Below are 13,255 nucleotides of genomic sequence, written 5' to 3' on the forward strand. Positions count from 1 at the left end.
TTAGTACTGAGGTTTCATGATAGAAGTGGCTCATCTCATGATGCGTTGGACAAGTCTCGACGGAGGTTATGGGCCGGGCCTTCCGATTTAGGGTTCCGAAAAGGGACTTGCGGCGATCACTCCAACCATCGTCAGACTTTCACCTGCACCCCGAAGGTCAGGTGCATGGCTTGGGATGATTGACGCATGAGTGATCCCTGAGCTCGAACAGACCCAGTCATATCCACGCATGAAGCATCGTCATTTGCAAGCCGTCATGCGGGGGTGGAAATGCGACTAATTACTAGTCTGCAGTTCTCTCCACAGCCACGACGAGTAAGAGAAGTAAGTAAACCTTATGGGGTAAAAAAGCAAATCCAAGACCAAAACAACTAAAAAAGAAAAAGAGAACAAAGGGATAGCTGGAGCTCACCTAATCGATCGACAGTGCTCTTTTTTATGAAACATCTAAAAGAGTTACATCCAAGTACCAGTGATATTATTATTGAGAGTTGTTGGCATTTCTACAGCCGGTCTTACCTAAGGTTGTGGTGGTTTCCGTCCTATACTATACCATTACCAAGTCAGCCCGCAATGCACAGCTCTGCCACCGATCCACTCAAATCTTACTATGAAACTGGGGCTTAGTTCATTGCTACCAGACTCGTGAGACGATCTTCACCGAAAAGCCCCAGAACGGTCTTTTCAGCGCTTTCAAACCCGCGCGCTCTGCCTAGTGCTTCACCTATGAAGCTTCCGGGGCACCCAATAACTATCAGTCGACGGAACAGACACCGAAAGGTGGGGTGAGCGTAATCCGGGAGTTTAGACCCTCTGGAAGCTGCTACCGATCAAAAGTCCCTTTCGATATATTTCTGGCCTGGTGGCTAGTCCACGAATGAGCATGGTACTGTCGGAGGCCCAGCTTGACACGGTCCTCTTGCAACCCTGCAATAGAAGGATAAATAGAATCTTATTGTCCGGGGTTGGAGTCTTAGGCCCGGGGTGGGAGAGAAAGAGTGAAAGCGTCATTTTCCAGCACTGGCTATAAATCAGGAATTAATGCACGATCTTTCCATCAGCGTGCATTGTGCAGCAAATGTTATGTCACTCTTCTGTCGTCGACGGGCATGGAAAGTCGCTGAGCACTAACTTTGGTTGCCTTCTTTGATTCACGCCTCCCCAAAGACCTCACATTGGGGGGGTTTCGCTTTCGCCTTCACTTGCCTGTTCTTTTTTTTTTAGAAAACAAAAAAAAAAACAAAACAAAAAACACCGCAGCCAAATACGAGTACATGACGAACTAAGAAACATTCAACCACCCCAAAGCAAAGGAACATCCCCCACACGTGACATTGTCCTTAATAGGGAAGCTGCTTTTCGCACACTTTATTTTTTCACGATTGTTGGTGCTTGTGGACCTTTTTAATTTTCTAATTATTTTTCTTTTCTCCCATTTTCTCCAAATCCGCGTTCTTCTTTCTACAACACCTCCTTCTTCTAAAATCCCTCATCTTGGGTTGTATGCTACCATCATGCCATTGTCCGGCGGTCTTTTCCCCCACTGGCGTCGCAAAGCGGCGGAACGCTCCAGCAACAACTCGTATGAGGTTCCATACTACATGAACGCAGCGTATTATCCCAATTGGCGGATATACCGAAAACAACCTCCTTCATCGCTCAGACTGGGATTTGTCTCTCATATCTTCTACGCATTTGCTTGGTAGTACAGCCATATATCAGGCCGAGGGAACCCCAATCCCTAGGCTCGGGTACATACACATACAAAGTACAAATGTTAACCAAGACGTTTTGTTTGTTTTAGGGTCAAAGAAGACGGCACCGTATATGTGGATCTCCCACCCGAATTTTCTTTTTTTCTTTACTTGTTTTCTTTACAAGGATAAAATTTTCTTCATCATTAGAAAGATCCCACGCTAACCGCAGATCTAAATATGTAGCTAAGCGATGAATGGGCCGATGCGCAAATGCCTGTGGACGGCACGCAGGGCTGTATCCGGGCCTTCACGCAGCTGAAACCGCAATATCCCAAGATGAAAGTCATTCTCTCCGTCGGCGGAGGCGGCAAGGGAAGCGAGAACTTTGCTCTCGTGGCGCGGAGTCAATCGCGCACCGAGACATTTGTCCGCACGGCCAGGGCGCTGGTAGACCAATTCGGCCTTGACGGCCTCGACAGTATGTATTGACACCTTCCTCAACTTACCATGGACACATTACTAATGCCCCCCAGTTGATTGGGAACACCCCGCCGACCCACAAGAAGGCATGGACTACGTCCGACTACTAGCAAAGCTGCGGGAAGCACTGCCTTTGCCGCGATTCGTATTAGCAACCTGTCTTCCGGCGGGCCAATGGGCTCTCCGGAATATCGATCTCTCCAAGGCATCTATGTACCTCGACCTGATCAATCTTATGACGTATGATTTTGCTGGACCTTGGACGAACGAGAGCGGACACCATGCACAATTGTATAGTCCTTCTCGGAATCCGGGCGCTGTCTCTTGTCAGTCTAGTGTGCAATATGTGCTTTCGCAGGGTGTCGATCCGAAGAAAATCTTGCTAGGAGTTCCTGCCTACGGCCGGTCATTTTTGGGTAGCGAGAAGCCCGGTCAACGGTATGCCGGTACGGGTGGCGAGGACGGCGTGTTCGACTACAGTGATTTGCCCCGTCCTGGCGCTAAGGAGCATCACGATGATAAGCTGGGCGCAGCATACTGCTCCGGTGGTGATGGCGGGTTCGTAACCTATGATACGCCGCGGACGGTGCAGCAGAAGGCTAGGTTTGCAACCAAAACGAAGCTGGGAGGACTGTTCTATTGGCATATCGGAGGAGATGCACGCGGTCCGCGGAGTCTGATCGAGACCGGGTATAACACGCTACATGAGATGTAGCGGTAGTCGAAAGATCCCACTCGAAGCGCGGAGAGATAAGAAAAGAACAGCCAAAAAAAAAGAGAAATTAACAACAAAACCAGGACAGAATTCTAAGGAACAAAAACAGGTGATGGGCGTGTCGTGTGTTTATAATTACTGTGTCAGAATACCAGATATGAAAGAAATGACTCAAACGAATTTTTATTCCTACAAACGAGTAGGCTCTGAATCCCTGTCGCCGATCAGGTCGTCTGGCGCATAAGCTTTTATATACCTAGTAATTAGTATCTAGATCGACCTTAGTTTCCTCCAGATACAATAGTAGTACCGTACGATATCTTTGATTCTCAACCGAATACCAAACGAAAAAGCTCTGATATTCAACATCCCTACCCAAAGTGAAAAAGCCAACCAGAAACGACACTTCCAATCCTGAAATTCACAAAATCCATAAAATCCATATAAAATCTTACCATCTCTAATCAACAATTCATAATCTATCACATTCATAAGTCCATAATCTATAATTCTATATACAAAACCTCTACGACAAAATCTATTCATAAGAAACCCCCCCCAATTCCCCCTTCAATCTATAATACACAAGTCACAGAGACCAAACAGGATCAAGCAACCCCAATCCGCTCAAAAACCGCCCTCATCTCCTCCATGCTCTTCCCCTCCGCAAGCAACAACCCAAGCAGGATGCGTGTCTTCGCGGGGTTTAAATACCCGCTTGCGATCTGGCTCGATTCGGCAGAGGACGGCACCTCCCCGTTTCCGGTGCGCGTGCTGGCCACGATGGGGATGTCGTGTTTGGATGTGATGTCTTCCATGGCGGCGCTGAAGGGGGTGGAGACGGAGCCGGAGCCGGAGCCGGCGATCTGGGTGTGTGTTAGTATCTGGTTTGTTTTGGGTGGGTTTAATATTGAGGGATGGAGGAGACTTACGACGATGCCCTTTGCGCCGTTCTGGACGGCGGAGTATAAGGTGTCGTTGTGCATGTCTTCGTATGAGTAGAGGATGTCGACTCGGGGGATGGCGGTGATGTTCCGGATGTCTATTTCGGTCTTGCCGGTTGGCTGGACCGGGGGGTAGAAGAAGTAGGGTTTGTTGGAGATGACTTCGCCGAGGTTGCCCATTTCGATGGCCTTGAAGGTATCGACGGTGTTGGCGTTGGTCTTGGAGGCGTAGAAGGCCGAGACGATGCGGTCGTTCATGACGATCAGGGCGCCGCGGTCTCGGGCCTTGGGGCTCGTGGCAACGGTGACGGATTGGAGCAGGTTGAGGGGGCCGTCGGCGGAGATGGCGGTTGAAGGGCGCATGGCGCCGACGATGACCACGGGCTTGCGGCAGTTGACCGTGGCATCGAGGAAGAAGGCGGATTCTTCGAGCGTGTCGGTGCCGTGGGTGACGACTGCACCGGCCATGGTGGGGTCATTGCAGACGACCTCGTTGATCTGTTTGGAGAGATGCAGCAGAATGCTGGAGGTGATGTCTGGGCTGCCGACGTTGGCTACTTGCACGCCGGCGACGTTGGCGACGTTCAGCATCTCCGGGACCGCATCGATCAGCGTCTGGATGCCGATTGCGCCGGCTTTGTAGCCTGTTGTTGCGGTGTTGTCGGCGCTGGAGCCGGCGATTGTGCCGCCTGTACTTCTGATTAGTCTTTTTTTTTTTGGTTCGGTGAGGGGGGACTTGTGGGTTAGGGTAGGGGAGTGTGTACCTGTCGCGAAGATGGTGACATTTGGCAGGGTGGTATTCATCTGGGTGAAATTTAGGCCGTTGGGGTTGGTGAACACATAGGTGACGTTAGAGTCCGTGGCCCGAGGATACAGGAGAGGCGAAGCATGGCTGATAGTAGCCAGGGCCGACACGGCAAGAGCTTTGAAAGTGACCCCCATCCTGCTGCTTGGTTGCTCGGGTTTCTGAGTCGGGGAATGGAAGTTGAGCTTGCTCTGGAGAATCGAACCGACATCGTGGAAGATATGTCAGTTATATAGTGTAGTGCCTCCAAGTTCAGTCCTCTCGCACGGGTTGGCAGATTAATTCTCCGTCGACCAAGAAAGAGTTATTGGCAATAATTGTCTTATCGTGGAGAAACCCACACATTAGATGGATGGTTTTCTGGGCTAGATAAGTGGCACAGTAGGAAGATCACAGCGAAGTCGTTTCCCATAGATGAGGCATTTCACGTAATGATAATCGCATATCAATGGAGTCAATCTAGGCCAAGGTCTTGGAGAAACTCCATTTCATCTTGGCGTCTGGCCTTGAAGTATATGAGGACCGTGCTGCGAGACATATTCCGACCACATACTTGATTTAGGGGGAGCAAATTATGGGATATGCGCATATCCATCATGGATATGGCTCTTGTTGGGCGAATCCCGGAAAACATTTAGGTAATTAGATCCAGTGATCTTCGCCAGGTAATATCGCCGTCTGATAAGATCCGATATCATCGTTCGGGGCAGGTCGGCATCTTGGCCTCGCGCTGTTCACGGCATTTGTCTTGGGCCAGTTGAAGATTCAAGTTCACAATGGGGAACACGTTCAATTGGTCACGGTCTGCGATAAGGTCATTTCATCGTCGGCTATTAGTCGTGGCAAGTTGTAAGATAACTATTGATTGTTCGGTGGGAGATGGTCTATAGAGTGGATCGCCAAGTACTTGTCCTTATCTCGGCGGGGAGCCGATAGGAACTTCGAAGCATTCCGATGATTCCCCCGATGCTCAATATCAACGGATTGTTGCGGCTGTGTAGCGGTAACCGACGTCATTCTAGCGCTGCAGGATTCGAATGTGTAGCAGTAGTACTGCTAACTATGGCAATCTTCATATACCTTCGATGGATTCTCGCTGGGCGATTCGGGCGTATAGAATGATCCCGATCCCAACGCCGAAGAATCCTCAGTACCAGGAGTGCAACGTAGAGCAATCAACTTGACCACTCTCGGAGTCATGAACAGCGCAAACTCACCCTTCGATATATTCCAAAGCGACAAAAGCCAAGAAGCACGTTCTTCCGGTGGATCCTATTCTCTGCTGTACCAAGGCAGCAGCCAAGCCAACCGTTGCCCCCGACTATTTCCACGTTTGACCATGCCCTCGGATCAAGTTCCACGTGGAGGAGATGACACCGGTGACCCTATCTACAACTTCTAAGAAGTAGATCCTGTCCATCGGACAGGCCGAATCCCCGGGAATCGGGGACGATTAACCTCAATGGTCGACAGTCGGTCTAGACTTTTGTGCTGGTTTAAGTAACAGGGTGATCGATGGTACTTCGAGCTCGGTGCGGGAACCTTAAATCGGCGAACCATTGGATTGAGTCCTTGCACAAACGTTGTACCATGACTTGTCTTGACTTTGTGTACGTGTCGGCTTCGCGGGGTGGGGTGAAGTCTCAAAGGCTACTCGACATTGGGAAGGAAAGAAATTGGCTACACAATCAGAAGTTATGTCTGGTGAAGCTCCTCTCAAATCGGATTATATGTAGCGAGGACTATTATAACAAGGAACAGCCACGGAGCGAGGACCCTCAGCGTTTGAGTGCGATACAAGCGGGGTTACTCAAAGGCCGTTCTGATGAGATATGAAGAAAACGCAGATTATCAATCAGTCCGAACCACCCTCCCATCATCAAGCAGTCGGATCATCGCGGGTACATTAGAATGGTATCAAAAACGATTAAAGATGTCATCGGCACAACAGCGGGGCTCCAAGACAGTAGAAAGACATAAGGAACAGTAAAAGTGTAGTCGCAATGGCCAAAACGGAGTCAAGGCTAACAGGATATACACGGCGATGCCCTTTTTAAAACGAACTCAAACTCGAACCCACCACCTCGGTGACGTTCAGGTTAACTTGTAATTTGTTCGATGCCAAAGCCTTCGAGAAGTACGAGAGAGCCTTGCCATCGTACACACTTGAGTTGGTCGCAGAGCCGGTGATATCCACGGGGACAACCGTGCCCGGGTATTTCGTCATCAAAGTGACCATGGTCAGTTGGTCTACTTTGGCTCTCATGGGAAATTTGTTATCACCAGGATTCAACACTAGATCTTGGATGTACGATGTGCCAATGCCGGTTCCATTCACGGAGAGATCGAGGGTCACGTTACCCTGTAGCCATCAGTTCGCGTGTTCGTCGTACAAAGAATTCGGAGGAGATTCAAACGTAGTACATACCAAGCTGATCGTCATCACCGACGGGTTGGGGATCAGAACCTGTCCTTCGGTGTTCGTTCCGTCGGGTGCCTCCTTGGCAAGTTTCATGCCGGACAGCGAGAATCCCTTTAGCTTGTTAAGGCCTTTCATGCCGGTTAGTGGGTGTGACTAAAGCAATGCGAACGTTCATCTGGGCGTACCCTTCATAGTAGCGGTGTGGTTATACGTCACGGTGATCTTTGGCAAAGCCCCCTGCTTCAAGTCCGGCCTCCCGTAAACATTGAGGTCAACATATTCATTCTGCATCACCGCCGTGGCGAAGTCGCCGAATGCAGACGCATCAGTCAAGTCGAGGCGCTGCTCTACATGCACCTCGACCCCGTCCCTCGACTTGAGTTGCGGAATGGTCGCGATGCCGAATGGGGCTGCGCCCAGGAGACCGACACTTGCGTTAAAGCTATAGATGGTTGGATGAAACACGCTGTCCGTCCAGATGACCTGTTTCTGGTCCACATGGAACGACTCCGGCGTCGGCTCACTGATCACCATCGACTTGACTTCCAATTTTGAGTCGTTAATGTTGTCTTGTGCGATGTTCGGATAGCCGACATATACCCTATTAGAGCGACGCTGTCAGACGGGCTTCGCCGGAGATAACCATTTTTACCAGGATTGAACCTACACCGGAAGGGCCACGACGAGCACGACTACAATGAATGCGATGAGGTGCGCCCACCACCATTTCTTGAAGTGGGCCGCCACGCGAGATTTGAAGCTAGGCTTTGTGGCAGCGGGTGAGGCCACCATGCCTACTTCAGTAACTTCAGGCTTGTCGCTAGACATCTCGCGCCGCTAGACCTCGATAAAATTGATTGAATTGAACTGATGCCAAGGCCTGTCACACAGGCAGCCCTGTCACCCGCATGGTTAGGAGGCACCTCCCAAGAAAGGGCCGGGGAGGCCGAAAAAGGATCATACCAAGTTTCTTCTCGAGTTCAGTACCGACTGGGAGTTTTTCACGCTTGTTTTGCTCGACGTGGTGGGCTACAGAAGGCATTATATCGTTAATGACATCGTCAAGAAAATTCTCGGGGACTTTTGGCGGCGAAAAAAAAAAAATAAAAATTAAAAAAAATAAATAAACATAAACATATACATAGAAATAAGAACAAAAAAGAGCAGAAGAAGATCAAAAGAAATAAAAGCCACATTAAATAGCCATGACGATGACTTACCTTCACTTCACAACTCTTAACTCCACAATTGCACACTGAGAAAGTTGAGAAGAAACGTGGCAGCGTGATCAACAAGCAAAAAAACGTCTCCGACCGAAACTAAAAACGAGAAAGTCGGATTAGGGCATGAAAGGCAGGGCCGTTCGATGGCTTCTGCTCTTTCTATAAGACTATCGGGAGGTGGCGGATCTTCACATGTGTACTTTTCCAACAATTCAGGTCAAGCACCGCGGAACTTGGGCTTTTGGGTCCCCATGGGCCCCAGATCCCCATGCAGAATCATCGAGCTATTTCTCAATAGGGAAGCCATGTGGAGATCACGACGGCGGACCACTGCCAGGGTAGTTAGGACACGGACTCGCACAAAAATTGAGGCAGCGTTCCGGGGATTTACCTTGAAACACGCCAGTCCTGCACGAGGCAGATATGGCACACGTTCGTCCCGTCGTTCTTCTCATGATCAGCAGTATGATGGTTCAGCCGAGGCAGGAATAGCATGCTCATGCGTTTCCAAACGTTGCGATATCAGCGACGAGTTGGATTGGTGGAGGGGGGGAAAATAAGAAGTCGAGTAAGCGGATGGAATGCAACCCCGGGCCCTTCGCCTCCAGTCTACTTTTCCCCAAATTTCCCCATGCTTGGCAGGACATTGGATCTTCATTGGACTGGGGCCGAGACCCAGAAGTGAGACTAGCATTAGCACTCTCAGGATCGTAGTACTAGTGCTAGTTAGTAGCTCGTTCGTTCGTTAGTCGATGGCCAGAAACTCAAAAGCCAGCCAACAGCTCAATTCCAATTCTTCCGCCATGGTTCGTGGGGGTGGGTAGGACGGAGAGGCAAAAATCTTCTTTTTCATGCTGGCATCTACTTTGGGTCATTGCTCCGGCTGCTCAAACCCAATCCTCTCTTATCGGACAGGGGTGCACAGCGGTGGCGACGTGCATTTGTTTAATCAATCGACCCCTCCTCCAGCTCCAGCGACAAGGAAATGAACGCAGGAGAAGTACGCTTGGAGCGGAGAACTGATTGGAGGGAAAGCTTGTCAGCTGCCCTCTAGACCGACGCAACTAATTCGTCGTCCACCGCCGCCATCCAATCCGGTCCCGTGATTAATCTAAAGAGACTTCCTCCTATTGCTAAAGCAAGGTACCAATTTGGTCCATTTGCTCTTTCTTTTTTTTTTCTCTTTTTTCTCCCCGCCACCAGAATCCAAAATAGAATAAGTCAAATAAAAAGAGGAAAGGGGTGCAAACAGGAAGAAAGGGTCCAAGCCTCATTCACACCCGTCATGACTAACACACTTCTGTCAACTCCTACAATCGGGACCACTTAAACTTTAGGGTTCAATCAACACGAGAAGCCTCACTTGCCAATCACTTGGCTGGGAAATCTCCTATCAATTTTTCATGTGCATATAGGGCCATGGGCCAAGTCTAGATGAAGTAACCACCCGCTTCCCAGCGATTGGGTATAAATTTTCCGCAAACACACTTCCATCGCCCCAGGGACGATCCCTCGGGCTCTCGATGGATGACCACCAACCGGCTAAGCTAGACAGAAATCCACATGGTTTCGCAGGAAATGCTGCAACCAGATTGCAAATATAAAACACAGGCAAAGGAGAATGGGAACATGAGAAATGGCGAATATAGGTAGAGAAAGGCGGTGAGCGACAGTAGAGAATAGAATACATCACGCAGTGATTAGAAATTATGGGGTATCCAAGAAAGAAATCCAACGCCCACAAGGCCAAGAGGAGGAAACAAAAGGCCTCCGTCCCTTTCTGTGGCTGGAGCAATTGCCAAGGCCCGCTCGAAACGTATAACGAAGGTTTGGGGGAAAGATGGAAAAAAGGCGAAAAGCAAAAAGAGAGAAAGAAAAGAATGGAAAGAGTGAAAGGCAAAAGCAGGTCTGAAGCGACTGCTTTGAGCAGCACTGAAGGTAAAGATAAACTCCAAGCAACATGTCGCTGTGGAGCACGAAAAGATGACTCGGAACAGGAGTAAAGAAAAGAAGATAAAAATGAAGAAGACAAGAAAGACAGGATGTAGAAGCGAAAAGGGATGTATGAAAGCCGGGGACTGTTGAAACAACCATACGAAGATATTGACCCGAAAACGGTAGCTGCTGAGTCATATTGTTGATGCGCCGTGCCCAAGAGCCAGACCGACAATACCGTCTAGGCCTCGGCCACAGTAGACTTTTTGCGGTGGAAAAGACTGCGTGTCCGAGATTTGCTACGCTGCTTCTTGTCGGGTGTCCCACCGTGACGACCACGGCCACGCGATCCGGTATTAGAATCATCATCAGAGAGGTACTTGTCTTTGTGAATCCTGTTACAATAGAGAGTGAGTCACTAGAATAAGGCAATGTCAGGAAACAAATTCTTCACTTACCAGCTGTTTCCAACCATATTAATGCCCTTTGCTTCGGCCTGGCGGTAGAATTTGGCTGCCTTTTTCAGATCCTTCTTGCAGCCAATGCCCTCGGAATAACAAAAGCCTGCCTCTACAAGCGCATCCGTATCTCCCCATTGGCCAGCAACCTCGAAGCAACGCAGGGCTAAAGACTTATCCTGCTCAATGCCCCATCCGTTTAGATGGCTCACACCCAGCTCGTAGATACTGAGGGCAAACTGAGCACGGTATGCTTTCTGCAGTTCCCTCACCCGACTTGGCATGCCCGGGTTGGAATCATCCATCAACTCTAGCCCGACAGATTCCACGGCTTTGCGCAGCCACCGAACGCCCTCTTGCTGATTGGGCCGCATGCCCCAACCATGTCGACAAGCCAAAGCATATAGGAGCATGCCAGTCGGATGATCCTGCTTCGCTGCAACACGGAGGTGGTAGGTGGATTCTTGCAGTGATCCTTTCTCATGGCACTCAATCCCTTTCGTCACATGCTCATCTGCTGTGATGACGGCGGAAGATGCATTGGTCTTGGCTGTTTGTGGCCGGATAGTCGATGCAGAGTCTGCAGAGGAAGTGGCATCCGTAGTCTCCTCGGTAGTAGGCGCCTCGGGACCAGGTGCGTTTAAGGGGGTAGGTGAGCTTGAAAGAGCAGATTCACCTAAGACCGGTTGATCCATCGACGCAGCTTCGGAGGGACGGCGAGCCTCAGGAGAGGCCGATACTGGCGGGGCAGATGGGGGCATCTCTGGCGTGAGCAATTGCCGCCCGGATGGTGGGGAGTCATACATGGAGCGTGCTTTCTTGGAGGATACCGAATGACGTGAGGGCGGAGGTGACGGGGTTCGCGACGACTGAGGAGGCCCAGTTGCGCTCAGCTGGTCTGGACTCTCGAAGAGCGGCTCCTGCCACTCAAAGTGAGGAGTGTGTAGGCCGGAGAAAACAACGGAATCCCTGGAAACCTGGCGTCCACGGGGAAGTGGGTATTTGGCATAAGTGTACGACACGGCGGATGATGGTTCCTCGCGCATGGATTTAGCCATATCAGCCACTGAGGGTACCACAATAGGCTGAGGCTTTGAACCTCGAGGCTTTGTCCCCTGTGACTGCTCCGACGTTCCTGTCGGCACCGGGGCTGAGAGGCTGGTGCTGGACCGACTGAGAGGGCGCGAGAAATTGTACGAAGGACGCGGAGGATGACCGCCATTGTTTGAAGCTTCTGAGTTCAGAGAGGGCGAGCGTCGATGAGACCGGTTCATAGAAGTCATGGGTGACTGCGGCAATGACGTAGCGCTACAGGAGGATAGTTTCCTCGGCTTCGAAAAGGTCGAGCCCGCAGTCGAACTGCTGTAGTCATCATCCGAGCTCTCGGGCTGCAAGGTCCTATTGCTGCTTGAAGGCCTCGATCGCGGCGAGACCGGTGGGGCCAGACCCCGTGGAATATTGAGTCGAGAGGAGGCAGCATCGGTCAACGAATTTCCAGGCGATCCTGTCAGGGCCATACTAGACGGCGTGGCGGCATAAAAGCGAGGAGGTGCTTCTGGCACGACACCCTTAGCTGTATCCTCCTGTGACGACTCCGCCTGCGTAGCTCCAAAATAGTCCTCGTCCGAGCTTCCCACTGGCGGTTCATTCTCTAGGGCACTATTCGCATCATCGTGAGGAGCATGTTCGTCGGAAAACTGTGGCACGCCGCTCAGACGAGGATGTTCGGACTGGGGACGGAACTTCGGCTCCTCCAGCTCAGGATTGGCTTTCAGCGTTGGCTGCCTCGTGAGATCATTTCCTCGCCCACTCCGTGAAGAATCATTTGAGGATGAGGAGCGAAAATAGCCCGGTCGAGGCTGCGATAACGACCGTGCGACACTGGCCGGAGGGAGCCTGCTCATGCGCCGGTCTCTGCGAGCCGATTCCTCTAGTTGTTTCGCCAAAAGCCGGCCCTGAGCCGCGAATGCATCCAGGGGCGAAAGCGTGGGAGGGATTTCACCGTCAAAGTGTTCAATGCGCGGCGAAGGCAGACCACTCCGCAGAGTATCATGGGAGGGCGAGCGAAGTTCGCCAAAACGTGGCCGGGCGTCCATGGTAGCACAAAGGTGGTTTCAATTGGCTGAATGCGTGTATTTTGGGAGATTGAGAAGAGCACAGACGTAGCCTAGGTTGCCTTCAATCAAATCATCTAGTGGTCTGCTACCGCTATTAACCTTGGATGGTTGAGCTTGGACTTCTTTTACAAATCGAAGTAGTTCGAGATAGTAGTCTGTAGCTGGTTAGGTTCAATGCGCGGCGCGGGGAGATCCTTCAAGCCGAGAAGACGAAGGAGAGAGTCCTTTGATGACTGGCACCGTATCAGACTCAAAGAAAGGAATGACAGGCGCCGTGAGAGGAAAGAGGAAACGAGAATTGAAAAGTAATAGGTCCAATGAGCCAGCCAGGTTTGTGGGGGAACAACAAGAATCGAAGTAATCGCGGCGGCAAAGGAGCGACAAATAGTTTGGAGTGAATATGGGGGCGAACGGGGGAGAAACGGTAATGGTAACTGATTAGATCGTAGTGGAAAGAAT

The 13,255-nt window shown here is 50.6% G+C and overlaps 4 protein-coding genes across 4 annotated transcripts; 1 reads left to right on the forward strand and 3 right to left on the reverse strand.

Moving 5' to 3' along the window:
* Positions 1–1,514: 1,514 nt before the first annotated feature.
* On the forward strand, positions 1,515–2,892 carry ANOM_004729 (glycoside hydrolase family 18 protein; the record flags this gene model as incomplete). Its single annotated transcript, XM_015549986.1, has 4 exons — positions 1,515–1,702; positions 1,805–1,823; positions 1,941–2,175; positions 2,231–2,892. 4 exons carry the CDS (start codon positions 1,515–1,517, stop codon positions 2,890–2,892), a joined length of 1,104 nt encoding a protein of 367 aa, XP_015407800.1.
* Positions 2,893–3,500: 608 nt separating this feature from the next.
* Positions 3,501–4,778, reverse strand: ANOM_004730 (asparaginase ahrA; the record flags this gene model as incomplete). Its single annotated transcript, XM_015549987.1, has 3 exons — positions 3,501–3,758; positions 3,825–4,525; positions 4,601–4,778. The coding sequence occupies 3 exons, from the start codon at positions 4,776–4,778 to the stop codon at positions 3,501–3,503; spliced, it is 1,137 nt and encodes a 378-aa protein (XP_015407819.1).
* A 1,916-nt stretch (positions 4,779–6,694) lies between these two features.
* ANOM_004731 (DUF3712 domain-containing protein) lies at positions 6,695–8,105 on the reverse strand (the record flags this gene model as incomplete). The annotated part of the gene is made up of 5 exons (XM_015549988.1): positions 6,695–7,003; positions 7,070–7,191; positions 7,249–7,664; positions 7,731–7,883; positions 7,987–8,105. The coding sequence occupies 5 exons, from the start codon at positions 8,103–8,105 to the stop codon at positions 6,695–6,697; spliced, it is 1,119 nt and encodes a 372-aa protein (XP_015407818.1).
* A 2,357-nt stretch (positions 8,106–10,462) lies between these two features.
* On the reverse strand, positions 10,463–12,775 carry ANOM_004732 (putative cell cycle inhibitor Nif1; the record flags this gene model as incomplete). The annotated part of the gene is made up of 2 exons (XM_015549989.1): positions 10,463–10,616; positions 10,680–12,775. The coding sequence occupies 2 exons, from the start codon at positions 12,773–12,775 to the stop codon at positions 10,463–10,465; spliced, it is 2,250 nt and encodes a 749-aa protein (XP_015407821.1).
* Between the last annotated feature and the right edge of the window lie 480 nt (positions 12,776–13,255).

The sequence above is a fragment of the Aspergillus nomiae genome (genome assembly GCF_001204775.2).
Source record: "Aspergillus nomiae NRRL 13137 chromosome Unknown contig00099, whole genome shotgun sequence".
Taxonomy (NCBI): domain Eukaryota; kingdom Fungi; phylum Ascomycota; class Eurotiomycetes; order Eurotiales; family Aspergillaceae; genus Aspergillus; species Aspergillus nomiae.